A 26008-nucleotide genomic window follows, 5' to 3' on the forward strand; every position below is an offset into this window, starting at 1 on the left:
AAATGCTTTTGTTATAGCCGCCCGAAAAGCAGTTCCTGATGCCAGCGGCCCCTCTGGCCGTCTCCCCGCTCCTCTTGGCCCTGGCTGCCAGCCAAGTTCTCCTCTTTTTTTGGGTTTTTTTTTTCTTTTTTGTTCTTTCAGCTTTCTTTCTTCAGTTTTGAGCAGCGAACACATCATATTTCTTGTGCCTGTTTTTTATTTCTTGTGCAAAACAAAGGGCCTGCCTTACCCTTGCCTCTCCCACACACACACACACACACACATAATTTATAGCACATGCGAGCCCTGTGTGTGAGTGTGTGTTGTTTGGAAGCAAACGTAGCTCGCAGAATTGTGCAAAAGTCAAAACTGCGTCAATCAAAAGCTACAGCAGAACTAGCTAAAGGCTGCTCCATGGGGCATATATGGCCAGCAGTTGCTCTGCAGATCTTATCTTATCTTACACGAGGATTTGAGGAAATTTTTTTGAAGTTTATTGAAATGTTCTTTCTAAATCACAAATTAAAGTACCTACATACATTAAGTAAGCAAAGATTCCATTTCTAGATCTCGAAACACTTCTACTGCTTGCTTTCTCTATTCGCCCCGCTGTCACTTCAGCTGTTCATACCCTCTCTTCTTACACATTCTTACAGGCTATGCTCAACGAATTGCCTTGGCTTTGCAGTTACTACTAAATAACGTCTGGCATTTTATGCTCCCTGCAGTTCCATACCATTCGAGTGCTGTCTGTGATTTATCAGCTCTAGAAAGCAACAGCATGGGGAATGCCAGATAAAAAACGTTGTACATTTTATTGCATATACAAAAAATCGTATAAAAATGGTGCGTAAGAGCCGCTGCCTAAAAATATATATCTCAATATGCGTATACGTAATACTAGTTAAATGTAAATTAGAATTAGGAATTTAATTTAGCCGAGCTAACTAACTTAGCGTAAAACTAGAAACGAGCTTGCATTTTTCACATTGTAAAAATGACTAGTGAATTATTTCCGTCGCTTAAACAAGTTGCGAATTACAACTATATACAGTTATATCTAGATCTAACGATATGTGAATATATATGCACATATGCACATATATATATATGTATATAGATATGTATATGTATAACTAGCAAACCCGATTTGGCATTTGGTTGCATGAAAAATGAACTGTGAAATTGCTGCACTCAGCTGTGCAAATGAAGTGAATCGACTAAAGAATACCCTGTAACAACGAAACCGTCTTGTTTTGCTTATCCTTTTGGCAGCTGTTTATGCCACGATTTTGGCCAGAATGTGACTAAAGCTAATAAACAGGCATACACACAAACACACACACATACATACATACATACACTCACACACACACACACTTACAGATTACATATATGTTAATTATAGCTAAACTTCCTGAATGCCCGCCGCACAGTCAATTATCGGCTGGACATCGTCCCTGTCTCGCTCCGGATCGAGGCAGGCGGTCATGGCATGCGGCATATGGGTGCGGAGCAGCGCATAGCTGTCCCGCTGGTGGATCATCAGCTTGTGCTGCTGATGGGCAATGAAGCTGCTGCCGCGTCGCAGCGAGCGCCTGCCCATCTCGAGTATCTCGAGCGAGGGATCGCGTGCGAACACAAAGTTCTGATAGGCACGCACAAAGCTGAAAATGACAGCCGAGGCGCCGCCCACGATCATCAGATAGGAGCCAATGGGCACCGCGTGCGGCGCTATGACCGTGGCCAGGTACAGCCAGCCCTTGATGGCGGGCGTCAGCTCCGAGATGCCCTGCAAAACGAATGAGCACATATGAAACGATAATATCGGACCAGAGCTCATGGAGAGCAGCTAGGTGACCCACCTCCTCGAGCCACATGACGGGGAACACAAAGTCACGAAAATCACGCACTGGATGCACGTCCTTGGCGCGCGTTACCTTCAGATTGAGCTGAATGCGCACCTTGCCCTCCAGCGGCACTCCAAGTTTCTAGACATTAGAGACTCGACATTAGAATCAGGAAGCATGTCTAGAATAGCAGTTCAGGGAGATCTCTTACCGGTTGTATTTTGAAGTAGGTTTCGTGCTTTTCGCGCTCCGGCTGGAGACCTTCGACGGCGTCGAGCAGCTGCGGATCTGATTCGTAGAAATGCGGGTTGGAGATGTAGACAGGCGCGCCATACTGGCATGGACTGATATTCTGCAGGCCCTGCACAGCCTCGTAGTCGTTCGTGTCGTAGCACTTGTTCTCCGGATTGTTCCGCGAATCGCCGTACGAGTTGTTTGGCAGCCGATAGAGATCGGCGGCCAGGCCGTCCTTCTCCACACGCTCCACGTACCTGAGTGGAATGATGCGGCACAGATCCTTGTCGTAGATGTGCACCACATCCGATTTGGTGATGTCGCGCGGCGGAAAGAACGAGCCCTCCGAGCCGGCAATGCTCGTGCAGGGCTCCTCGTTCCAGTGCGGCAGGTGATCCATGCCGTTCAGTGAGTCAATGTAGCCAAACTGTTCCATGCCCTGGTAGCCCGTCTTGATATTGGACACCTCGGTCAGTGTGCCATTCCGGCCCAGCAGCAGGCCCATTCTCTCCATGGGCCGCATGTGCTTCGGATAGAATCTGTGCGCCAGGCTGACCAGCGCATCATCGTAGCCAAACACCAGCTGGTCCGCGGTCACATTGATGAAGGGCTTCAGCTTGGCGGCCGTCAACACTATCGATATCGTCTTGGACAGCAGATAGCCCAGCTTGGGGCTCAGACTTGTGAGGGTCTGCGAGGGATAGAAACAGAGAGATAGAGAGGGAGGGATAGACTGTGAGTGGGGCGCACTTACCAGCATTGGTATGTTGGGCGTGACTATGGGCGTATTCTTATCGACACTCAATTCAGGAACAAATTGTAAGATTTTCTTATGCTGATATGACACCGTGTAGTTGTTCTCGTGGAACTTGACGTTCACCTTCTCCATGTCCTCCCTGCAAAGATGGGCCAGATTGTTACACATTGTAAATCGTATCTCGTATGCGCGCAGCACGTGCCACGCTCAAAGTCAGGGACATTGGCCATAAAAACCAAAAACCAAAATCAAAACCCAAAATAATAAAAGAAAAACCAAAAAAGTTCCACAACGGCCAGCGGCCCAGCCCAGCTGAATGTCAAGTTCTTTTTTCGCGTTCGTCGGTGAAATGTGGCCAAAGAAACGTAACGAGAAAACAACAAATACAATGCAGCAGCAGCAGCAACAACAACAACAAGAAACCAAATGAGATGACAAACGCTTTGGCGTTTTTGTGGCGGTTTCAGCAGCTACCGAAACGGCATTGTCATTTGATGTTGATTTAAAGTGTTTGCCACGTTTATTGTTTGCTTGTTGTTGTTGTTGTTGTCTTCAACTAATCCATCAAATCATCATGAAGTTGTGGTCGCAGCTTAATTGCATTTTAATTCAAGCAGTTGACAATTAATTGCAGTGATTAATATCTATATTGGAGTGTATCTGTATCTGTATCTGTATCTGTATCTGTATCTGTATCTGTATCTGTATCTGTATCTGTATCTGTATCTGTATCTGTATCTGTATCTGTATCTGTATCTGTATCTGTATCTGTATCTGTATCTGTATCTGTATCTGTATCTGTATCTGTATCTGTATCTGTATCTGTATCTGTATCTGTATCTGTATCTGTATCTGTATCTGTATCTGTATCTGTATCTGTATCTGTATCTGTATCTGTATCTGTATCTGTATCTGTATCTGTATCTGTATCTGTATCTGTATCTGTATCTGTATCTGTATCTGTATCTGTATCTGTATCTGTATCTGTATCTGTATCTGTATCTGTATCTGTATCTGTATCTGTATCTGTATCTGTATCTGTATCTGTATCTGTATCTGTATCTGTATCTGTATCTGTATCTGTATCTGTATCTGTATCTGTATCTGTATCTGTATCTGTATCTGTATCTGTATCTGTATCTGTATCTGTATCTGTATCTGCATCCCTCACCTATTCTAATATAGAATATGTTGTATATAGATATATTTTTCATCGATATTTCGCACTGCCACACATTTTTAGCTTTATTAGAGTACTTTGCTTTTAGTACAAGTATTTGTTTCAAATTAATCGGCAGTCGCTTGATCTTGTCGCGTTATCCTTCATTTGAACTGGTTTAATGTCTGGGCGTTCCCGCAACTTGTCAAACATAACATATTCTCAGATACACCTGCTCCGGCAGCCCACTCTCATTTGTTGCTCTGATATTTGGTGCTTTGTTATTTTGAGTTTTCGATTGGATGTCTCTATTAATAAACATAAAAACAAACTGCGCTTAGGCGTGAATTGTCAGCCAATCGACTCCAATGGCTGCAGCCAGTGGCAACTGCAACTCAGACTGTGGCAAGTTTCCATAAGCACAAAATAATTGCAGTTTACGAAGTGTTAAAATTGAAAAGTTTTTAAATTGTTTGCAATTTATTTTGCATTGCCGTGAATTGGATTCGATTGGAATCGAGTGGGCCAAAGACTTGACTGAGCTAATCAATCAAAGTCATAATCTGAAATTTCAATTAATGCGCAGCATTAATATGTATTTACAATTTACTTAATTACTTTTAATCTCGCCCACTGACCACAAAGTTCAAGAATCATCTATAAAAAGCGAAAATAAGCTCTGCCCATAATCTTAGCTTGATTCTCTTTGTTTAAGATTTCAGTATACATTTTGGGTTCTTTTAGCACAATTATGATAATTAGGCGCATTAAACTCAATTTCAAAACTATATACATATTATAAATGTATTTTTATATTGACCAAACGAGCCGTGACCAGAGAACACTTAGGTAAAGCTGCCATGAAATTGTGGGTATTACCTATGAATATAATAAGTTTCGAAAATCGAGAATCAAAAGGCGTAACCACTTTCCCCTCTATTAAATATTTTGTATACATATTATTTAATGCTGCATTTGGTTTACACACCTGTAGACAAACGGACCCACCTCCTGCAGCTTGGGCTTCTCGCCGCCGAGAAAGCCATCCGGATTGGTCACATTGTAGATGTAGACCTTGGTCAGCCGAATGACGCCGGGTCTCTGCCAATAATGATAGCTTAATGTATCATTCCACAGCCTTAAATTCTGCTCAAATGAAAAAGGCTTCAATTAGATATGGGATTACATGGTAGGGAGGGTGCTGGAACTTACCTTTAGTATAAAATAATCCAGCCATGGTATGGATGATAAAACTATGCCTAAGATTAATGTCACTATACCAATAATTATCACAGCTAGTCTATCTGAAAGTAAATCAAATACAAATATTTATACATAGTTAGTCACGGTCAGCGATTCGTTTTTAGCCCTTAGCTCACATTGTAAATCTTTGCTTACAATTATAGCCTCGCACATAAATATTTGGCCTGTAAAAGTTGTGACGTGCACACAGAGCCGATTTTAGTTGTTGGTATATTCTCAATGGACGCGAACAAATATTGGCGAAGAATACGTCATTCTAAATAGAATTTTCTAGAGTTAAGCAAATACGGTGTACCTTTTCCCGTACACAGAGTGAAATTTGCCATAAACAGTGTGAGTTTCGCCTAAAAATACAAGTTGACATGGAGAGAATATACATATATGCTTAGTGCATTGCTTATCTCATGTATTCACATCCGTTTAAGACTAAATCTCAAATGGGGCGCAGTCAAAATGTATTTGCCATTTTTAAATAACAAAATATTTGCAGTCTAAATTCTGAAGAAAAAGTATGAAAGATTAATACCTAGACAGAAAAAGAGAGAGAGGAGGGAGAGATAGAGAGAATTCATACAGCTTGAGAGTCATTGCCTGATTGAATCACTAAGCCTGATGCTCTGTTTACACTTATGTAAGTTCGTTATGTTCGTGTCACGCACGCGACTCGAGCTCAGCTCTGATCCCGACACTGTCCCCACACCTCCTTGCCCTGATCTGCCCTGATTTGCTCAGTTGCGCGTTGAGTTAAGCTGGAACATAAAACGAACTTGGTTTCATTGGCATTTCACGGCTGTCACTCACTCACACCCTGATCATGCTCTTGGCCGACTTATCGAAATTGAAGTTTTTGCGAATGGTTTACGATTGACTCTGCTGCACAGTTGATGATTTAATTTCGCTTATCAGCCAGATGAGATGCATATTCGATTGCGAATCGTTTTTGCTAATGGGCCAATGCACTTAGGCGACTCGTTGATTTGCCCATCTGCCATTACCTAGTTGACATATTGTCGTCGTGGGCGTGGCAGTGGCCGTCCTACGCTTCTATTTCTATGCAATGCCAACGAGTTTGGTCGGTCACCGGTCCGCGCCCCCCTAAAACAGTCAACGCACTGAATGCACTTGCGGCCACGGCCAGGCCAGGCCACACGCGCTGCAATCGCCGAAAACCATCCAAATGCATTTTATATAGAATCAAAAGTGCAAGGTCCAGCACTTAGCATAATTTATAATAAATAATATACATATATACATATATGTATATGTATATTGATTTATTGATGGCGTGCAATTTTTGGGTCGGTCGCTTTAGCATTTCGATAACGCTAGCGAAATTTTTGCAACTTGGCATGGGATCGTAAATCATAAGCCAGAGATGAGCTATGGGCGCGATAATTGTATTATTTGTGCAGCCAGAAATCGGCAAAGTTCAAGCGTTTCATTGACCCTGAAAAGTTACGGTGCCACAAAATACGAAAAAAACAAAAAAAAACAAAAAAGAAAACACAGTCAACAACAAATTGAGGCAGAGAAAGTTACGTAAAGCGTCATAAAATCAAGCACACAATTTTGAGAGTTTAGCAACCGCCTGGCCTGGCCTGGCCTGCTCTGGCCTGGCTTATATACAACATATTTATATACTTTTTTTTTTGGGGCAGCTGTCAAACTGAAGGTCAAGGGAAGCTCAGGCAGCACAATCTGATCGCAGTATTTAAAGCTCGTTTACTTTTATCGACTTTTCGCTTTGCCTTTTGCCTGCTGTTGGCTTCATCTGGTTGCGTTATTAGTTCATATATATCGATAATTACATATACATATACATAGGTATCTATATTTATGAATGTGTGTGTGTGTTTGTATATGGATTGCTTGTTGCTGCAATTGACAACGCTTGCATGGGCTGGTCGACATGGTCAATAAACATTTGGCACACAATTGATACGTCAGCGCCTGCTGCCGTTGACAATAATGCTGAGTTCTCAGTTGTTGTTGTTGGATTTGCTGTTGCTGTTTCTGTTGCTGTTGCATGTAAGAAGCTGTTTTTGTTGTTAATATTACTATTTGTGAAGCACGTTGTTTAAATACGCTGCCAGCCATATACTCCATTGGCTTAGTCAGGCAATATGAGACGTGAGCACGAATATATTTCATAGGTTTGTATAGGAGTAAGGTATTTCATTTATATTTTCTTTCACTACGTATTTTACAGATTTTATATATTTAATCTTTTTGTTCTACGCTGTTTATGTAGTAAATATTGATATGGAAAATGTGCTGATATCCCTAGGAAAATTTTATAGAATCCACTATTTTACTATCATTTTTTTAAAGTAATAGTTTTGTTATTTTATATTAAATTAATTTTTAAAATTTAATTTTCACTATTTAAGTAATACTATTTAATTATTATTTCCACTATTTTAATATTAATTATTTATCATTATTATTATTTATTTATTATTATTATTATTATTATTTTTTATTATTAATATTATTATTTATCATTATTATTATTTATTTATTATTATTATTGTTTATTTATTATTATTATTATTTATTTATTATTATTATTTACATTAAGTTAATTTTTTATTAACATTATTTTATTATTATTATTTGCATTATTATTAATTAATTTTTGATATTTAAATATTGAATATATGTATAATTATTTTCAATTTCTCTCCTTCTTCTACTACCAACATATATCCTTCTGTGCTTGGTCATACTGCCAACTGCTTTCCCTTAAGCATGCTTCATTCCGTTTTCGACTTCATTGAACTTCAACTATGTTTCACGGCTAATACTCGCACTTGAACTTCCTATTGTTAAGGGACCTAAGCAAACTGTGCTCGTATAAAATTACATTTATTTTGGCTGTGATATGCTCTTGTTCGTAGAATGCGATAACGCTTAAGTGGTCATTCATGTCAAAGATTTGTTTACCAAGCTCAACATGATTCTGATAAGAGCTGATAGCAGTTGACCTTAACTTCATCCGCATAAGTTTATTACAGCCATGCCGATAATATTGTATTAGCAATCGATTAAGCTTTTGGCTAGCATATTTACCATTCGGTTTAGCGGAAAAGGCTTTATTTGCTTGTAAAATGTGCGCAGTCTTTGGAATTACAGCGGTTGCCAGTGGCGGAGTCAAGGGGGAGGGAGTTTAGTTAATATACGACTGGGCCGATTCTTTCGTGCTTATGCAGTGCTTTCTTTTGCAGACTTCGACCTTTCCCACTTCTTGCTCCCCTCTAGACTCCGCCTCTGGCCTTGGCCACTTGACACGGGTGTCGCATGCTCGTTTTGCTGAAAATTACAGCTAAGCATGCAAAATTCTCGTTGCGTTGTATCTGGTTTCTGGTTTCTGATTTCTGACTTCCATCCGCCCGAACTGAACTCTGGCAATTATGCCGTGAACTTCTGAAGGAACCACTGGCTAAATGGCAATTGGTTAGGCACAATTCCAGCTAAACTTGGCTCTAATGATAGCGAATATGCCGACGCTCTATGTTTGGCTGGTTTTGGCTACTTTTGCTGCTCGTGGCATTCATTTCGCAGGCGCATGTTAAAATTCGCGCTTGTAACAAAACAAATCGCAGCTAGCTTTGAATAGACGCGGAATTGTGGGCAATGCAACAATGCAATAATAGCAGAAATAACAATTACAACAATAACAACAATAGCTGCACATTTGCAACGCTTGCAGCTAAACAATTAAGCTCAGATTTCGTCTCAGAACGTGCCACAAACTGGTTGACGGCGTAGTCCCCCAACAACAACAACAACAATGGCAACAATGGCAACAACAATAACAATGCAGCATGATCTGACTCTCAAGTGCCGCCGATATCATTGCCTCACATTGTAAACACTTTTGTTTAAGCAAATTATTGTAATTCTTATCTTAAGGAAATGGACTTGGTCTGGCTTGGATTGACTTGACTTGACTTGGCTTGACTTGACTCGTTCTGGCTTGGCTTGGCTTGGATTGGCATTCCGGCGTGGGCATTTCCTTGTACCGCATACGCCTCACAATTTGCATCCACATGGAGATCGCCAGATTCGATGCCAATTAACCAGGCATACATGTGTTCCGGAACCGGTTAACTGTGCCCTGGACGTGTCTTCTCGGCAATTGCGCCTTTAACTTATCGCATATTGGCCCTTAATTAAAGCACTTACAACCGATCGCAACGCATGCAACTATAAATTTTCGATTCCTTTTGTTTTTTTTTTTTATTTTATTTTTTTGATCTTGTTTTTTTCTTGGAGGTGTACCATTAAGCAGTAACATGTTAACAACCTTAAGTAGCTGTAAAGTTACGAGGGCATGCTGTAGAAAGCGAAAGGTCTGGGAAATCCGCATAAGAAATCCCATCAAGGCATGCGAATTGGGCAATTGCAATAAAAGAACAACTGAACTTGACATTGGAATGGGAGAAAAGAGAACAGCAACAATTAAGTTGTGAGTCAGGGATCCACTCAGGAAACACTTTGGACAGCGCTTTAAGGAAGTAATTAAAATAGGTTTTCGAATGAGACAGTGACAGGGATATGCTGTAGAATATATGTATAAGAGTTATGTATAAGAGTAAATCAGAGCAAAAGGCTGCTCTGGTCAGACGCCTAAACCAGAATCCAATCAGACCCATCACCGCTTCTACATTTGGCTTAGCCTTAAAACAACAATATATAAATCTGAGGAATGCGCTTGGCAGAGATTCAGAGAGAGAGAGAATGCTTTGAGAGCGCTGCTCAATCTGTTGCATGTGGCCTAAATCAACTGAATCAACTTCACATTTGGTTATATAAGACTCACGCACACTGGCAAGCGCTGAGTGCGACTTGTTATTGCTAAAGACTCCATCTGAGCTTTGGCCAGTGCAGCTAGCCAGCTGAGACTTCTTCTTGCCAACCATGGAGGCTGCTCATGCAGCAGCAGCAGCAGCAGCAACCGCGCCTATTTCTGTTTGTGCAGCGCACACAGACCGTTCGGCAAACACCGCGTCCCGCCCCACGCCTCCCCAGCCAATGCTGAGGCCACCTCTGAGTCGCAGTTAGAATTGGCCAGCTGTGATTGCTAACTTGGCTGCTTAATTGTGTTAATTTGTGTTCACTCTCTTGATGCCGTCAAGCGCTCATTTTTTGACCACAAACGCCGTGTCCCATGCTCAAATCCATGTCCAGAGCTAGCCAATCCGCTCCAAGCTCCACGCTCTGTGCTCCACTCACTCAACAGTCGCCGTTGCCGTCTCCGACTCAGTTTTATTTTTTTATCTCACTCGCAGCTTCAGATTTCGGTATTTCGCTGCTCTGACTCAAGCGCTGGCTCTGGCTGCTGCTCGGACTGGGCCTCTTGAGGTCTTGTATATTGATTTGGCAACATTTTCATATTTGCTTTGTGTGTACACGACTCGAGTGTGTACATGTATTTGTTAGTTGTACTATTTGGCAGTTAATAGTTGCTGTTGTTGTTGCTGTTGCTGTTGCTGTTGTTGTTGCAGCGGACAACATTGCAGTGGCCAGTTAAGTACCCGCTTCGACTTTTCAATTGCGAATTTTTGATATTTCGCCTTTGCCTCACTTCTGTTTTGCGTTTTCCAATGGCTTTTGCTATTTGCCAGCCAGCCTGTTTAGCATGGTATTAGAATTGCCCAAGCACAGTGGCACCAAATCAATTGAAAGTCTGCTGAGTGGCTAGCGCTTTTCTGAATGTAATTAGGGAAAAGAGGGCGGGCGAATGAGGCAGCTTATTCCTGGAACCCCCTCTGTATCATCGCCTTGGCTAATGGGACTTTAATGCTTGATTGATTGACTGATACAGCAGCTTAATTTCGAAGATGTTTGCTCTGTTCCGCCTAGCTTGACACCTGCTCAGTGGGAAACGAAACCTTCGCATCATTATGAAGTGCGCAATAAACAGTCGCACAGATCTCGACGGGCATCACATCTGTCGACTTTGAAAATGAGATAAATACTTGTATTCTCTTGCGGATTTAACGGACCAAAACTGAAATGAAGACCCGGCATACTGTTATCAGATCACACGTAATAGAGAAGTATTTAAAAAATGTCAGGCCTCATCTGGCAGTCGCTAATTGCCAGAGCCAATAGCAAGACAGTGCAAACGTGGCTATAAAGTACGTCGAATAGCGCTCTCAAGTGCAAAGCGCTTAAAATATTATTCTACGACAGCGAGAACTTGCCCAAAATGAAGGCAATCAAAAACGTCAAATGAAATTGAAAACGAAAACACGGCAAGTGAAACCGAAAGCGATACGAGTCTTATATAATGTGTCTAAGCCAAGTTCAGAGAGCAAACAGACAGCCAGCGACATAGAGAATGAGCGAGAGCTAGAGTATGTGTGTGTGTGTGTGAGTGTGTGTGTTCAATGTTCTTGGCCATGGTTGTTGTTTGCACACTTGGCTGCGTCGACGACATGAGCAGCAGCTCACTCGGCGTATACGCAATGTCGCCAATTGCACAGAACGCGGCTAACTAGGCAAGTCTCGTGTCTGTATGTCCCTCTCTCTCTCTGTCTCTCTGTGTCCGTTTCCTTGATTTCAATCTTAGTTTGAGCCGTTGTTGTGGTTGATGTTGATGTTGCTTTATAATTTCATTTCAAGTCTGCAGCAGTTGCTTGCCTTGTTGTTGTTGTTGTTGTTGCTGTTGTTGTTATTAGTCGGTATTTTTGGCCAAAGACTCGTTTTGCATTGCAGTTGCAGTTGCAGTTCTCGGATGACCAGTTTTGCTTAAAACTTACAGCAGCAATAGTTTGTTTTTGTTTTTTCGTTTTCGTTTTTTTTCTTCTTTTTTAATTTTATCTACTTGATATATTTGTTGTTGGCTTTTAGCCCCCACAAGTTAAAAGTGGCGCACAACTTGTTTGGCTTTTATTTTTGGTCAAGTAAACAGCCAAAAGGCAACAACAACACAATATATAAAACAAAAATGCAGTTAACAAAACTCAGCCAATTTCGTAGTTGATATTGACTTTAGGCGCGCTAATTGCGCGTTTAATGATAAAAATTTAATAATTAATTTTTATTTATGTTGTGGGCAAAAAGCAATATAGAAAAAAAAAAAAAAAAAAAAAAACAAATAAATAAATTAATGAAAGATATATATTTATATATATATTTGAAGGGAAATCGTTGTTGTAAAATTAAAATTTAAAATTTTTAAGCACAAACGAATTTTAATTGAATTTCTCATACATTTATTTAAAATTTTCCAAAAGAGTAAAATTATAGCAATGTAAAATAATTCTAAATATTTTTCAATAATTTTAAAAAATATAAAAAATAAATAAAACATTTTTTTTAAGATCCAAAATATTGTGATTATAAAATATTTAATTCAATTTGTATATAAAATCAAATCTTAGCTCTGAAGAACTTTCAAATAAATTGCGTTATGTTTAAATAAATATAGCCAATAAATATATTTAAATTTTAAATATTCAATAATTTGTATAATTGTTATCAATGAACTAATTTACTCTCCATTAACTCCTGCTGTTTTATTGAACAGTTAGGCAGTTGGGTAGCTTGGCGCATGCATGACTTGCACTCATAGTTAATACTTACTGTTGCTTATCTTAATGCCATGAGATATTAGCATGGAGAGCGGCGTTCCTCTGTGTGTTACATGAGGGCGTGAACGCCGCCCCGTGCTGCTTGACCCTAGCGTTTGTTGTTGTTGCTGTTGTTGTTGTGGCTGCAATTGCTGTTGCTGCTGCTGCTGCTGTTGTTGCCGTTGCGCTCGTCGCGCGGCACGCCCACAGGTGGCCCAGTCAAGCAGGTGATCCCTCGCCGTGCGTCCATATCTCAAATAATGTTTTTCTAAGCCCATAATTCAAGTCTGTTAAGTGAGATGGAAATAGAATCAAGAGAATTAGCTTTGGGCTGGCTAGCTTTAAAGTCAACAACATATTTATGGCAAGCAATTAAATTTTAATTTGTCTAATCTCTGTCTTTATGGGGTCACTCGCGATCTGAGCAAAATGCTTAATTCGAGTTTGGGGGACTTTCTAGGTGCAGAGTTCAATAAGTCCGTCTAATGCTCAATGGATGCCCTCCAACGCGTCGCTCCATCTCAATTAAGTCATACGCCGCTCATAGAACGTATTAAGAATGTCCGGCATTACAGAAACCCCAGTAATTCGTGCCATAAATTAAGCGCACTAACAACAAACAAATGGTTTAATGCCTGGTTAGCTCAACGTGATAAATGCTCAGAGCGACAGAGTGAGCACGGCTGGCAGATACCCCTTAGCTAATACGAAAACTTGGACGGCTGTTGCTCATTAATAGTGAAATATACCCCCATTTGAGTATGCAGGGTATTTTTTTCTTAATTAAAATAAAACATTTGTCATTTGCTACGTGTCTAGATATTTTTTATTCTCTATGCAAATGCAGTCGTAGCTGAGATATCAACTTGCTGGGCAATGGAAAATGGAAAATGGTAATCAGCTGCCAGTCTGGCTACGTCAATTCACTAATAGCCTAAGATCAGCCAGAATGTTCGCTGAAATCCGTTTGCATGCACGAATAATCGCACGACCCATCGCGTTGCCATGACAAGCAAAAACGAAAGACTCAGGCAACGAACTTGCCAGCCAAACAAAACGAAACGAAACGAAACAAAACAAAACTTTCATAATTTATGTGCCATGCAGCAGCGACGAGTGTCAGCCTCAACGATCTGTAGCTCATCTCGATGCATGCGAAGTGAATCATTTGTCTGACATAACAGCCCATAACTAAATGAAAAGTTCGCTGTTTTTCTCTTTTTGCCCTGCTCTGCTACAATTGAGCGATTTTAAAGCTATGAACAAAATGTTGTGTAAAGCACACAATTATTTAAACACAATTAATGACATTTAGTTGGAGTTTTGCTTTTTATTTTTGTCAACTGCTTTGGGCCAAGTTCAAAAGCGCTCTCTGCTGCGGAATCTGACTTAATTTGCGCCAAGTCGAGACGAGAAAACGCAAAGGAAAAAAAAAACATACCAACAGCTGAGCAAACATTTTTTACTTCTTTTTATTTTTTTTTGGGTTTTCTGGCTGCGCTTAATGAGCATAAAATAATTAAGGCCAGTTTTAATTTGCCAACATTTGCGCAATGAGGAAATATGCAAGCCGCATGCCAAGGATATATAAGGAAGGGAACAGGAAGCACCGCAAGGTCTGCAGGGAAAACAGAGAGAACTGCTTTTTCACATAAGCAACTGTCAAAAAGGATTAATAATACTTTCAAGGCATGCTGACATTAAATTAATTAAATGAAGATATTAAGAACTGTCTGTAGTTTTTATGAGAAATATATGTTTACTAATTCATATTAACTAAAAAAGTCAATGAAAACTTGGAGTTTTTACAGTACACTATATATATATAAATAATAACTTAAGAGTCTGTTGACATACTGATTGTAATTAGCTACATAAATGAGTTGGAATTCCATAAAAAAATGGTATAGCTTTAAAGATAAAATATATATTTGTAGACAAATCAAGACAAGCAAACATAGGCTGATTCATTTATTGATTCAGAACGAATATATATATAAATCGGCATATGCATACTTTATTTACTCATATACCTTAAACGCATAGCTATGCTTCCCCCCTTCCACCCATTCCACCCTGTTGGCCCTGCATGCAATATGCTTGAGTATATTAAAAACTAAAGAGAGAATGACTAACACTATTTGCGAGTCAAGCAAATAAAAGAGTGGACAAAGGCACTTGCCGAAGGCAGCTAAGCACCCTCGTTGAACTTAACCAAGTATCAAATATAATTTAGGAATGACTCGACGAATTTCGCAGTCGTTGTCCAGTGCAATGTGCCTTGTGGGGCGCACTAGACCCAGTTAAAGACCGCATTCTTATGGCCCATTGGCCGCGTATCAAAATATGGTAACACTTACAATTGCTGTCAATCGGATTTGAATGGAGCTTGGAAATGTTTTTGCATGCCGCATTTAATGTCAACAGCATTTCCACCCGTACTCTCGTACACCCCAATTAACCGAACGTAAATCAGCGAGCAGCGAACAGCGAAACGCTTTCCCGCAATTTGCGGCTCATAAGCGTCGCTAAAGCCAATCCATTAAGAGGTCCCCAAGACAATATGCCAGCCCCGATTGGCAACGATCCGCCCAGCTCTAAACTGTAACTGAAACACGTTTCGACAATTTTCTGCCTATTTTCACACATTGACTCCGGCATTTCGGCCGGCAACGACTTGGTCACCTGGCCATCTGAGCCGCCAGAGCCGCCTCGACTTCTTCTTCTTGCCTGCGCGCTTTGTGCTTGCTTTTGCTTGCTTTTGCTTCTTTGGCATATTATGTAACGTGAGCGCTTGCCATTTTCCCACTCCCTGCTTCCTCTTTCGTCTCTTGGGGAACGACAAATCAAATCCAACCAACAGCTCTTGATAGCCGCACTAACTGTCTAGAAATCATTAAAAAATAGTTCAAACATTTGCGTAAATAAAGAAATTACAACAACAGCGAAATATTGCGAAATTGCATAAATACAAAATCTATTGACCCAAATATAACCAGTCGGGCACATATGGCGGCAACCGCACCATGTTGCAACTATCCCGCTCCAGCTCTAGCTCCAGCTCCAGCACCGGCCACAGCTCCCAATTGCTGCTTTCTAACATTGGCAACAGCTGATGACGATATTGAGTCTCGCTTTTGGCCAGCTCATTCATTGGTAATAGTAACACTTTCGGTTGCACCAGCTGCAGCAGCAGCAGCAGCAGCGGCAGCAGCAAACCAGACACACCAAACGGGCCATTCCAGCCAGAAGTAAGTAGGTTGCTTGGCCAACAGGCCACTTAGCTGCTAAGCCACTAAACCACTGAGCCGCCGAGCCACCGAGCCACGGAGCCACTGTGGCTGCTTGGCATTTGCCAAAAAAAAAGACCAAACAAAATCTTCTTGCCCGTTTACACCTGTTGCATTTGTTGCTTTATTGTTATTGTTGATGTGGCTAATGCAATCGTGTCGTGCGCATGGCAAAGCATGAGTCAAGAGCTGCGCCTGTATTTGAGCATGCGCGAAAATAATCTGGCAAATAGACTATGGCGTCCTTTTTATTTAGTTGATGATAAGCTATAGAAGTTGTAGAGTCTGAGAAAAGTTAATTGACTCAAATTATAAACTGAAGCGAAAGAGAAATGTTATTCTGATCTAATTTAGGCACTTGTATTTTAATTGGAGTTTGATTTAAGAAATTCAAAGCTTCATCTTTAAATTTTCCTCAATCTCTTACTCTTGCACTCACTTTTTCAGCTCTCTCCCTCTTCATCGACTTCTGAGTATGTTTATGTCTTTCTCTCCCTCTCTCCTTTCCTCTATCTTTCAGTCTCTCAGTTACCCTCACTACTTCTCTCTTAGGTATTTCTTCCTCTCCACCTTACTCTCTCCCTCCTTTCCATAGCTTTCACAGTCTTAATTTTACTCTCAATATTCACAACTTCTCTTTTATTCTCTCTCTCTTTTCAATCTCTGTCTCTGCCTTCTGTCTTTTTCACCCTGTCTCTCATCAATAAATGTCTTTAAAGTATTGCCAATTCATTGAGCTATTGTTGCTGCAGCTGCCGTTGCCGCTGCGGCTGTTGCAGTTTCAGTTGCAGTTGCTGTCGCTACTCGGCTTACAGTAGCTGCCAATTCGAGTGTCCATTGTCGTCTTTGTGGTTTGTCATCTTGTGCACTTGTTTATCTCGCGCTGTCGCTTGCTCGTTTTTGATCAATTTCACACACAGCATCCAGCGGCAGCTCCACCGCAGCGCGAAGGTCACGCGCCATTTATCTTTCTCTTGTGACAGCTGTTCCACATCCAGTTTTCTTGTTGTTGTTGTCAATTTGACTTTTTCTCTCCTGCGGTTTTTTATTTTATTTTATTTTTTTTTGACACACGGCACGTCGTCTCAGTTTTTTATGCTTTTTTAATAAATTTTTACTTAATTTTTTTGCGTTTACTTATTTCCCATAAGAATATAAAATTTCAATAATGTTTTGCCTGATTACAGAGTAAGAAACACACACACAGAGAGAGAGAGAGAGGAGTGAATGGATTGGCACTTAAATGGCTTCATAAGCCAATGCCAAGGAAGCGCCCACAAAAGGGACTCCTGCAGGGCTCCACATATCATAAGTGGCATCGTTGCGACGCGTTGATTGGCAAATTGTATGCAATTATTGAAACGGACTGGGCGCCCATATAACTGAAACTTTCTGAATTTTGTTCGAAATGTTTGCACTGGCTCAAAAGTTCGTTCATCTTTGGCTCTGCTGACATTGAAACGCCCCAATAGTGCGGAAGTTTCCGCTACACACAAGCCCACAGACAGACAGTTGGAGAGACACACAGACAGACAGACAGACGGGCCAGCATAAGTATTTAGCTGTAATTGCAGCTTACACATCGCTTGGGTATTCATTAGGGGTATGAACTTTAAGGGCCCTATGGATATGGCAATTTCTTTGCGTATGCCAAAATTAAATATACATATACGTATATGTATATGTATCACGCAAGCCCCGAAGGCGCCTCTTACAAATATTCGCTTGCTCTGTTGGCCCGAGCCAGTCGTCATCTGAGCCATGTAAATTGTTTCGCTGTGCTCAATTAACTTGGATTGGCAACACTTCGAGCGCATCAAATTATTCTCCAAAAATGGCAAAACCAACAGCATAAAATCAATTGTATTAAGTTATTTAACAGACACGCGTTTTTCTTTATTTTATTTTTTCTATGCAATGCGCAGCAAGTGCAAAAATATAAACCAAAAGACTTAGGCAACGAACTTGACATCCATCCAGCTGGGTGAAAGGCCAAGATGAGACGTGAATTACCTGAACTCCGCCAATGGACAGCAACTATTGAACTAACGGAAATAAATTTAATTATAGATCTGCGCTCAGCATGCATAATTTGATATATCGGCTGCCTTTAAGCAGGAATATTACAGTGATCAGAGATAAGATAATTACTATTACGATATCTCGCTCGATTGCGAAATAGCAGCTCAGCTAGAGTTCATTTTGTTATTTTGTTATTTATATTTAGTATTAAGAAACGCTGACTAACGCTCCAGTCTTTAGCATATTGTATAATAGCTTCTATTTGCCCAGAGCTTAACACTTGCTCCTAAATCTTTAAGCAAACTTCTCTGCTTGGCTAGACTTCACGCGTTTGCTGCGCTGCGTACTTCAAGACTCACTTAATCACTATTAACAAGATCTTCTAGCTACCTTATATTTGTCTTCCACGCCCCTTTTGCTTCTGTTGCAGTTTCTGCCTCTTTTATTTCGATTATAGCCCAATGGCTTATAAGCCCAATTTATAAACTTGGCTTGGCGATTCGCGGTTCAGCTCACGCGCTCTTCTCTCGGCTACCGTGGCAAATCATTGAAGCGTGTCTGCTTCAGCAAATTATTGGCAAACTATATTTTCAATAGTCCGCAGCAACAGCAACGGCAGCAGCAGCAGCAGCAACAGTTGCTGCCTCTGTGGCAGCGCTGCCTGTGCGTCTGGCTCGTTGCTTGTGTTTTGTAATTTATACGTTTACTGGCCATCTCTCTCTTTCCTCCAACCAGACTCTCCCTCTCTCTCTCTGCCTCGCCTCATCTCTCTCCCACAGTCGCTCTCTCGCTCTCTGCATCTAAGCGGTTTGGCTTACGAACCATTTTTGGCTGAGCGCTTTTAACACATTTTGCTAAATGCTCTAATTGCGTTGCAGAATTTTATTTTTTGGCTCTTACGATTTAACTTGGTTTGAACTGAACGCAACAGCAATCCTTGTTGCAGTTTTTATTATAATTACGAGCTACTTACATATACATATATATATTTAAGCATATATACGTATTTCTTGCCTGAAGTGAGGCTAACTGACGCAGCGAAGGCCGCTTACGAAGCGTGGCCATAAGAGCAAACCGAATCAAGTAATACTACAATGAAGCCAATCCTAACTCAATCCTGACCTAAGTCACAGCATTTTTGATTGCCGTTGCTTAGCTGTCTGCCTGCCAGTCTGTCCGTTTGTCGCTGGGGCGATTGATGGGCTGCTGCCCCACGAAAAAATATGAAAAAATATGAAAAAAAAATGAAAAAATGTTGCGCTTATCAATAGGCAAATCAATTTGCAATTAAAAAGCGTGCCGCATATTATATAAACCTATCTATAAGCATATGAGCATATTGTACATTCAGGTTATTAGCAAATTATGCCGCTAGCAACAACAATAACAACAGCAACAACAACAACATCATGTGGCAACATGTGTGCAAAAAAAAAAAAACAACGCCGTGAATCACAAGCTTATGTCAATATATCAATTTAACGGCTAGAAAAAAGCCAAAATGCCAAAAAAAACCCAAAGCAGCAACAACACCAACAACAAAGCAAACACTTTGTCTTGTTATTGTTGCCTTAACTCTTTGGTGACGTCTGTTGCACTTAACCATTTTGCAGTTTATGGTTAATTAAGACAACTTCTGTGCCTCGTCTTGGCCAATTCGGTGGGCATCTGCCCGTCTGCTGGGCTTTTAGCCGTTAAGTTAAGTGGGCAAAAGAGCGCAAAGCAAAACGAAAATTGTTGTCTGTGGCGTTTGAAAGCGAAACTCAATTGTGGAATTTTTTGTTAGCGGTAAAACAGCTGATATTGATGGGTCCAGTTAGAGGAGATAAGCCGAGCTCTGATGTGTCACACAGTAAAACCCAGAGTAAGTTTCGGATTCTTCTTCTGCAGCTAATCAATGCCAATGTCAATGCGTGCATTGAACTACAAACGATGCGAAACGCTCGAGCTCAAGTGCCCAGATTTGGTGCTCAACCTTCGAGCATTTGTGCGTACTTTCGACACACCCCAATCGAAGTTAGCATTTCTTTGCGTTTTGCTTTTCACACTTGTTGCTGTTGCTGTTGTTGCTGTGGCTGTGCCTAAACGCCAACACAGATATGTATTATTTTTAAAAACCCAAACTTGACATTGACTTACATATTTTTAAGTTAATTTCTGTGCTATTTTGTAACTGTTGGCCATAAAAGAACGGCATGTTTTATGGCTACAATGTTTGCCTTTTTTTTTGGGGTGCAAGTCGAGTGTGTGATATATGTTAGGGAGACGGTGAGATGGAGAGAGAGAGAGAGAGAGAGAGAGGAGCGAGCTACATACATAAAAGCCAGACACCCATCACATAGTTTTCGAATTGTTCATTTCACCTTAACATTGACCTGACCTTAGGGCATATGCAAACCACTTTTAGATATCTAGGTTAGCGCGGGGGGAAATAACATCAACGTGATCATCATGATCGTGAACATGATCATGATCAGTGCTACGTGTTTGCGGTTGCATATTTGCAAGAGTTCACAAAAAGCGCATGACAACGACTTCATCTATAAGAAATGGCCACATATAAGACGAAAAAAAAAATAATAATAATAATATAAAAATATGTTGCACAACATTTTGCAGTAGTCGCAAAAAAAATACTCAAATTGTTTAAATATTTAATTGAGGCGAACTACAAAATAATTAGCAAACTCTACACACACTACAACGGCTATAAAGTACAAGCAAACAAGACTTTAGGCACTCGAATTCAAGATGTGAAAAGTCCAGTCTCAAAGTTGAACTGTTGGATTGTTCTGTAAGCACAGCATAATATTTGCCCATTAAGCTTTATAATTAGTTATCACTAACGAGCGTATGCGATGCGCAAAAGATCTGTATTGATTTGTGAGTCGACTTAATTTGTTTGCGCTTAGATAAGTGTGATTAAACCGATTAAAGGGATTGATTAATCAATCAGGAATATTGACATGGCTGCTCATCATCAATTCGATTTGTTTGACATGTGTAAACATTTGCAGTTAGCGTGGATAGTGCGATTACAATTGTCTCACCAGAAATGGTGTGCTACTGTTTAAGAGAGAGATCTATTATTATCTCATTACTTTTCATATTTACTCAATATATTTTCTATATTTCACACATTGCTTCACATAAGTATTTCTATATACATATGCATTCAGCAGTTCGCACTTCACAGTTGCATATATTACGTATACGCCTCGTTGAGCACAAACTTACTTTACAATATCAAGAAATCCTTTGCTCAGCTGCTAATCCGAAAGACTTCAGGCTTGTCGCTTTTTAATTTAGAGCTTGAATTTAGTTATTTTGCGTTTTCACTGTTAGTTTTGTTTTTGAAGCTAGCCAATTATCCGCATGCTCATAGAACTTTTGTCATTCGGCTGATTGAATTTTGTTAACGCATTCGCATGTCCTTAGCAGCTTTGGGCGCATGCGCAATGCCACATTTTAGCATGTAATGGTGCAAATGCAGACACCACACAACAAATTTGAAACCGAAACCGAAACCGAAATCAAAATCGAAATTCAATTCGAAACCGAAACCGAAACCCAATTCGAAACTCAAACACACTAGAGACGATCGCGCACTGTTCCCGAGCATGTGTCGTGTGTCGTTTTAAAGTTGAAGTTGACGCGTCGAAATGAAAAGCTCGCATGAATGGACGAACGGCGTCGCAAGACGTTTTTGTTCGAAACCCAAGACTTAAGTCGCTGTCGCAGCTCAGCCAGCGCCAGCGGCAGCAGTCAGCGCGACAGCAGCGCGACGCCGACTAAGTATCGGCACAGCTGAGCCGAGCAGCAATCGCTGGCTATGCTTGTGTGCGTGTGTGTGTGTGTGCAAATCTTTGCTTGAGCGGCGGCTGTGCATGTGTGATTACTGTGTGTGTGTGTGTGAGGCTATATCACTTGGCGCAATCCTCGCGCTGCGACGCGTCGCCAAAATTTGGCAATCCACACACCACAGCTGACGTCGCGTCGGCAGCGCTGCACTGCGCTGCGTTCTCAGCTGCACCTAAACGGCTCTCAGCTCAGCTCAGCTCTATCCTCGCTATTGCGCACGGCGACGTCACTGCGCTGCTCTGCGCTCTGCGCTCAGTTGACTGCGGCAGCATTCTCGGCGCCTGCTGCGCTCTGGTGAGTTTTGGGCTTAAGCACGCTGTGTTGAGTTTTCCTTTTGTTGATCTTTACTCGTTCGTGCAGAATGTACAGGGGATTTTTTGTTTTTGTTTTTGTTATTGTCATTTATTGCCGTTTCTGCTGATGTTGTTGTTGTTGTTGTTGTAGCACTTTATATGCTGAGTCACTTTGCGTTTAAATATATGCCTTGTAGTTCTACTTTAGTGGCCGTAAACACATCTCGACTTGAAGAGCTGAACATTGAGTGGAGCAATTGCTTCCTACATTGTTTACCTTTCGCCATGATCATTTTGGGTTTATTCCTGAAGGATATTTCGTGCGACAGCCGTCGATTATGCATTTAATGAAGTGTGATTACGCGATACGTTGATTGAGCCAAGGCTTCGTTGGCGTCAGAGCCGTTGGAAAACTACGAAGGGCAACAGCTATGAGATTGCGAAAATTCTGTACTTTAAGTAATTTACAGTAGAGCCCTCAATGTGAGCTGGAAAATTTCTCAAGCTCAAATCGCGCAATTGTATGTTATTATTATTTTTTTTTATTGACTAGACTTTTAACAACAAACGATCAAGCGCTCGGTCGCGCTCAGTTAGCCATAGCAGACCTCTCGAACGGCCTCTTGTTTTGTAGATCTATACAAACTCTATGAGCAGGAACAATTTGAATTGAGAATCAATAAATAGCATGCTATATTAAGAGATAAATACCAATTTCGTGCTGGCGACAGCTGAATGCAACATAAACTTCAATGATCGCTGCTATGATATTAGAATTCCTATTCCCACATGTCTTGAGGGAAATTAAGTCCATAGTTTATGCAAGAGTAAATATTTATGTAGGGGCTGCAGATATGCATTGGAAATCAATTAAAATACTCGATCTTAACTATCTGTTGACTGATTAGCATACGGCCAGGCAAAGTTCTATTCTAAGCGAATAACAGTTCGGGCCGAGCTGCGCATGCATAAAAGCGGAAGCTGCCTTTGGGCCAATAGCTGATAGCTATCATTAGCACGTTGTTTAAGTTCCTCAAGCACTTGAAGAATTTAAGCAAACTCTCAACTGAAAAGTCAACTAAGTTTCAGCAACAAAAGTGAAATCAAGCGTTAAGAAGTGCTTTTTCATAGTTTATAAAAGTTCAACCGAGTCAATGCGAACCAGCTCGGAACTGACTGTGAACCGTTATGGCTAGACGTACATACATATATCTGTCTGTCAGTCAGTCTGTCAATATGTCTATAAGGCACAAGGATTTTACTGCACTTACGACTGCATAAAAGACCTTAATCTAATAAGCCAACGAAGGTTGCACTATTTGTATTTCTGTGTGAGTGTGTGTGTTTTTTTTTTCTTTAGTTGACAAGAATGAGTTAATTACACTCGTGAAGCGAATATACAAAAATAAAAATTAAATGTATTTTGTTTATAATTATAATTGTTAGTGTGCTTTTGTTGAGCAGAAAAGGTCACAACTCGCATTAAAAGAGAAGATGTCGCTATGGCCAGACAAGTAAAATATAGTATATAAGCATATTATATACATATATATGTATATACTTTGGATACAGCTCAATTCGCACTCAGCTAGGCCAGAGGGCGCGGTAGGGCAGGGTAGGGCTCCAGTTTAATGGAGCTGGGCTATTGCAGCTGACCAAAGCCCCATAACACAGGCAAGTTCAAGTTTGTGTAGCACTAAAACAAAAACAGAAAAAAACTGGGCAGAAAAACAGCCTCTATGGGTGATTAGTTAACGGCATGTTTGACTTAACAGTTGCCTGTTAAAATGTGGTTCAAGTTCATGTTAAAACAACTTAAAGCTAGTTACAAGAAAGAAGTCAATTCTAACATTAACAAACATATACACACACATATATGCATATGTATGTATGTATGTGTACTTTTGATAAATAAAAGTCTGCTGGTAATTATTTCCATATCAACGCCTTTTCCAAGATTTCGGCGAAAACAAAAGCTCTATTAAAATGTTGTCCTTCGCATGGTAATTGAAATCAAAAGTTAAGAAATCAGCGTAAATGCTGTGCAAACTCCTTCTAAGCCAGCCGTCTGTGAATTACGGCCCTCTTCAGACCGGGTCAAATATGTCTGATGTCTGATGTCTGCTGTGTAAACCCGTTTATGGGCCCATTCGGGCTTTGAGTAATTAAATAGCGTGTAAAACTTATTGCAGCGCATAGCATATATATTTTTAGCAATATCTATATAGCATATATAGACATACACATATCATATCTGTTGGCTAGGTCATTTCTCACGTGTCGCTTGCCTGATTTCCTATAAGTTTGGCACTGAGCTGCCATTTGATCTCTCGATCTTCAGCCCGATACCTGTTTACGCAGGTGATTCAACTCTGAATGTGAAGGATGGTTAAAGACTTTGTAGTTTCGGTTATTGTTTGGCCGTGCTTGACATTCTGGCCACACCCTTATTGATGCTAGGTCACACTAACTGTCATAGCTGTTTACACATTTCATTTTTATGAATATTGCCTAAGCGCAAGTAATTCAATTTATATATAATAATATATATATGTATGTACATGCAAACTAACTCATCCCAAATGCTTCTTTCCATACTTTCCCTTTTCTATATTCACTCATAACATAGACTGTTAACGTTAACAGCACTCTTTATATTATGCTCGCCAGCCTGTTAGCTATGCGCACTTATGTTAATAAGCTACGATTTTAATGTTGCATACTTTTGGGCGGCAATAAAAAGTTTTTGGCCTACAAATGATGAATTTTAATAGTTCACTAACAATTAGCGCTTAACAAATGACTTAGTTATTGCGACTAGTCATATTTGAATGATTGAAATTCTACAAACTGGTTTAGCTGTAAAATTATACATACGATTTACAGAAGAAACTGAATATCTAATTATATTGCAATATATTCTCAATATCTTGTTTACGCTTTGACTTTTGTAGTGAAAATTTTCCAGTATTTCTTCGATTCTGGCGTAGTATAATTAATTAACGAATTATCATAATGCTTAATAAAATGACGTAGGTAATGTAAATAATACAACTGTCTGGATTTGAGTGATGAACTAGCAGATACCCTAGCAATTTACTTTAGATTTCAATGGATATTATTGATATAATTTGCCTATGCCTACGGGCTGATATCCTAACTCTTTTTGTTATAATGCTTAAAGGTTGTGTCTATCATTCCTGTCTCAACCTTTTTAATGCTTCAGTAATATTATTTCAAAACGCATTCTTTGGCTAACTGTATACGAAATTATGAGCACGTTAAGCCATTCGCAATACGCTGCCCTCTGCTGGCTATAGCCGACCTGACCTTAGCCCCTTAGTAAATTGGGCCATAAAACGGACTAAAGTGCGCGCGAACAAACTCGTTTTATTTATTGCACTCATATTTAATTATTTGCAGTTGTTGCCTCTCAATCATGCATTCAATTACCACACACACACGCACACACACGCAGATTGACTTACCCATCACCTGTTAATGCGCTTGCGATAATTAACTCTCTCGGCGCTATCCACATGGCCGTCAGTTAATTATGCTTCGATTGTTGTTCAATTAGTGCACAATAGTTTTTTTTTTTTCTCATTCTCTGCTTGCGCTAATTGTTTATTGAGCCTCTCATTTAACACTGACATTTTCGTTTGACAAGATCTCACGACTTTTCATTTTCAACTGCTGCACAGACTGACAGAGCGA

The 26008-nt window shown here is 40.4% G+C and overlaps 1 protein-coding gene and 1 long non-coding RNA gene across 5 annotated transcripts; both read right to left on the bottom strand.

The window, feature by feature from the left end:
• Positions 1 to 768: 768 nt before the first annotated feature.
• On the bottom strand, positions 769 to 26008 carry dsb (scavenger receptor class B member debris buster). 4 transcript variants are annotated; one of them, XM_089259278.1, is made up of 8 exons: positions 25787 to 26008; positions 12839 to 13112; positions 5192 to 5283; positions 4968 to 5125; positions 2818 to 2959; positions 2041 to 2754; positions 1845 to 1970; positions 769 to 1771 (listed from the first exon to the last, which is right to left on the bottom strand). In XM_089259278.1, the coding sequence occupies exons 2-8, from the start codon at positions 13101 to 13103 to the stop codon at positions 1388 to 1390; spliced, it is 1881 nt and encodes a 626-aa protein (XP_089115404.1). In that variant the 5' UTR covers positions 13104 to 13112; positions 25787 to 26008; the 3' UTR covers positions 769 to 1387. The 4 variants fall into 4 exon arrangements, with proteins under 4 accessions (XP_089115404.1, XP_089115403.1, XP_017957473.1 ...); XM_089259277.1 differs by having other exon boundaries at positions 25780 to 26008; XM_018101984.3 differs by lacking the exon at positions 25787 to 26008 and adding an exon at positions 21375 to 21922.
• Positions 5863 to 6231, bottom strand: LOC149091422 (uncharacterized). Its single transcript, XR_016196672.1, has 2 exons — positions 6048 to 6231; positions 5863 to 5991 (listed from the first exon to the last, which is right to left on the bottom strand). It is a non-coding gene; the product is annotated as an uncharacterized LOC149091422 (long non-coding RNA).

This window comes from Drosophila navojoa, chromosome 4 (genome assembly GCF_054131105.1).
Source record: "Drosophila navojoa isolate 15081-1374.11 chromosome 4, UAZ_NAV_1.0, whole genome shotgun sequence".
Taxonomy (NCBI): domain Eukaryota; kingdom Metazoa; phylum Arthropoda; class Insecta; order Diptera; family Drosophilidae; genus Drosophila; species Drosophila navojoa.